Source organism: Capsicum annuum, chromosome 1, assembly GCF_002878395.1.
Source record: "Capsicum annuum cultivar UCD-10X-F1 chromosome 1, UCD10Xv1.1, whole genome shotgun sequence".
Taxonomy (NCBI): Eukaryota; Viridiplantae; Streptophyta; class Magnoliopsida; order Solanales; family Solanaceae; genus Capsicum; species Capsicum annuum.
In genome coordinates, this window is record NC_061111.1 from 65,587,400 (window position 1) to 65,590,323 (window position 2,924).

The 2,924-nt window shown below is 35.0% G+C and overlaps 1 protein-coding gene across 2 annotated transcripts in view; it reads left to right on the top strand.

Moving 5' to 3' along the window:
* LOC107854140 (uncharacterized protein At2g37660, chloroplastic) overlaps positions 1-2,724 on the top strand; it is a 16,763-nt gene extending 14,039 nt beyond the window's left edge. Inside the window, exons 6-9 of one of the 2 annotated variants that reach the window (XM_047399633.1) lie at positions 548-634; positions 922-1,019; positions 1,816-1,925; positions 2,464-2,724. In XM_047399633.1, the coding sequence (XP_047255589.1) occupies positions 548-634; positions 922-1,019; positions 1,816-1,925; positions 2,464-2,529 (361 nt within the window). In that variant the 3' untranslated portion in view covers positions 2,530-2,724. The remainder of the gene's footprint in view (positions 1-547; positions 635-921; positions 1,020-1,815; positions 1,926-2,463) is intronic. The other variant, XM_047399658.1, reaches the window with a different exon arrangement.
* Positions 2,725-2,924: the final 200 nt, after the last annotated feature.

Here is a 2,924-nt window from a genome sequence, read left to right on the forward strand (position 1 = left end):
GGTAGGGGTAGACTGAAGAAATATTGGAGAGAAGTAATTAGACGTGACATGGAGCAGTTACGTCTCACTGAGGACATGACCCTGGATAGGAAAGTTTGGAGGAAAAACACTAGGATAGAGGGATAAAGTGGGTGGATGAATCATAGTCCTTAGTTAGGAGGGTTTTGGTGTCTTTTGTTTGGTATTGTACATTACTTTTGTGGATGTTGTATCTATGTTAGTTTTATTATGCTTTGAATATTTTTGTATATTGTCCTGTGTCTTGAGCCGGGGGTCTATCGGAAACAACCTCTCTACTTCTTTAGAGGTAGTGATATGGACTGCGTACATTCTACCCTCTCCAGACCCCACTAGGTGGGAATATACTGGGTTTGTTGTTGTTATATGTTTAATCATTTCTCTAATATGGACATCTAAAGTGACTATATTTGCTCCTTGAGAAGCAAAATGAGACCAAAGATCCATAATTATCGCCATCCTTAAGAATGACGTAGAGTCTTTTTTCTTTTCCTGTCTCATAATGTTGTTTCCAACTTCGGTTTTGTAGCATCATGAACATTTTTGGTGTTCTCAAGTATAAGAAGATGGGGGAGGATTTTGTTCGCAATTCTGGTCTTCCATTCACCATAATCAGGTACTTGAACAACTGGCGACATGTCAATAGTTTAACTTCTATACATTAACAGTGTAAAAGAATTTTTATTCTATCAGAAAAGATAACTACAAGCACTTGTCTATAATAAGTAGAACTTGATACCTGGAAATAGACTAGGCAACATCCTATGACAGCTGAAATTACTGGTTTTACATTGTCGGTGTATACAAGTTAAATCCACTTGTTAAATATCTCATATTTTTCCTATTTTACTTGAATTTCAAAAAGATACTGCTTTGGCTCATTCATCAGTTGAAAATATACAGAGCTGGTAGATTAACAGACGGGCCATACACATCATATGATTTGAACACTCTGTTACAAGCTACAGCTGGTGAACGACGTGCAGTTTTGATAGGTCAAGGTATTAATCTTTTAGTTCTCATGACAGTATTGTAAAATTAGCTGAGGGAATTATTTTTAAGTGTCTCATTAGGATCTCATATACCGCAGAATTGGTTGACAAATTACGACATTATTTCTCTTCATCCTGTTGCATTGGCTTACTCTTGAAAACCCAAAGTTGTTTGATATGCTCTTGAGAATAATGAGAATTGAGACACATTTCACATTTCACAACTTTATGTTTTATTTTCATGTGTCTAAATGGGACACAATAAGAACTTGTTTGATAGGTATAAAGGTAAAAGATTAATCTATATGACTAGCTGCCGATTTATTCACACTCAGTTTCAAAAGACTTGCTATTTGGTTGCTGCTGTTTTCTCGACATCAAACTTCCTAAGCTTAAAATTCATCAGATTTCCATATCCTCAAATTATCTCTAGATTATTCCGTCCATATATTCATGGATTTCAGTGATGACCATTTTCTTTTTATTTTCTTTCCTCTTTGCTTTTGTTAAATCAAATGTAGAAGGGGGAAGTTACCATTTTCCCTTCTTTTCCATCTTCAAATATAGGGTAAAAACCACCTAGCATAGATATCATTTTTCATGATAATCAGAGCTTTCTTTAGTCAGTATTCTTAGTACACCTATAGGGTCTTCTAAGCATTTGAGAACCGTTCATTCTATGTGAGGCTAGTTTGTGTAATCTGTGTGAAAGCAATCTTCACTTTTTCCTCATTTGTTAGATTTTTTATTTTTTTATTTTCCATATTATTTTTTACTATATTTATTTGTTTCTGCATACATCTAGGGGATAAACTTGTTGGAGAAGTTAGTAGGCTTGTAGTTGCGGAAGCTTGCATACAGGCATTGGACATAGAATTCACAGAAGGACAAACTTATGAAATAAACTCTATTGCGGTAAATATCTTGAGCTATTACATATATTTCTCACTCGCAGCGTTGTTTAATAAATATATGCTATCATCTGCAAGTAGCTTTAAATTATTAAAGAACAAGAGGGAATTAATCTGAAATTGAAAGTAATAATGAGGAACATATACAATGTGCAATCTCTTTGTGAGTTGTGCATTGTGTTGCCAATCTGTTATGGCCAAGTTACTGGACATAGAGAAATTCTACATGAGGCTTTAGATAATTGAACAAGGAAGAGATGGGAACGGGGGGGAACCGTAGCGAGGTTCTTTCCTGACTATTAGCTGCAACCTATCTTGTACTTGGCTGCCCTCAATCACAAACAAGAATTGAAGGTAAAATAAGGAAAGAATTTCGAGTCAGGTTCAAATCATGCCCATAACAATCAAAATAGCATAATACTAAACATAATGGTATACTTTAGTTTTTGTGTTCGAAAGTAAATCGACATTCATTCAAATGTTCTGTGGACAGCAGATTTTCAGATCGTTACTTCTTTCCACTGAACCGTGAAATAATGCAGGGTGATGGACCAGGAACAGATACACTGAAGTGGCAGGAGTTATTTAGAGCTTCTCACAGCAATTAACTGCAGTTTAACTATATTTCTTGTACAGATTATCAGAGAAAGCTCTCAATTTATCTAGAAACATACACTGAACTGTGAGTCACTAAACATATGCAACAATTTGTTTGATTGAGTTATTATGTCAATGTAAATACTCACTTATATGTTGTCAGTGATGTAGAGAGGGCCCACAAATTCTTTCGTCCTTTTACTTAATTCGGTCTCAGTTATCGTATGTCTGAATTTACATATTGATGGCTTGTGACTCTTCTCTGCTAGCATTTAAGCATTTTTCTAACAATTTCTAATGGAATTCAGATTCCCTCTGTTTTTGTGATGTTCTAAATTTCTAGTTTTCATGGTTATATGACCAGTAATACATAATTTGAACTACTCCTAGGGATTGTTGCGCTTCT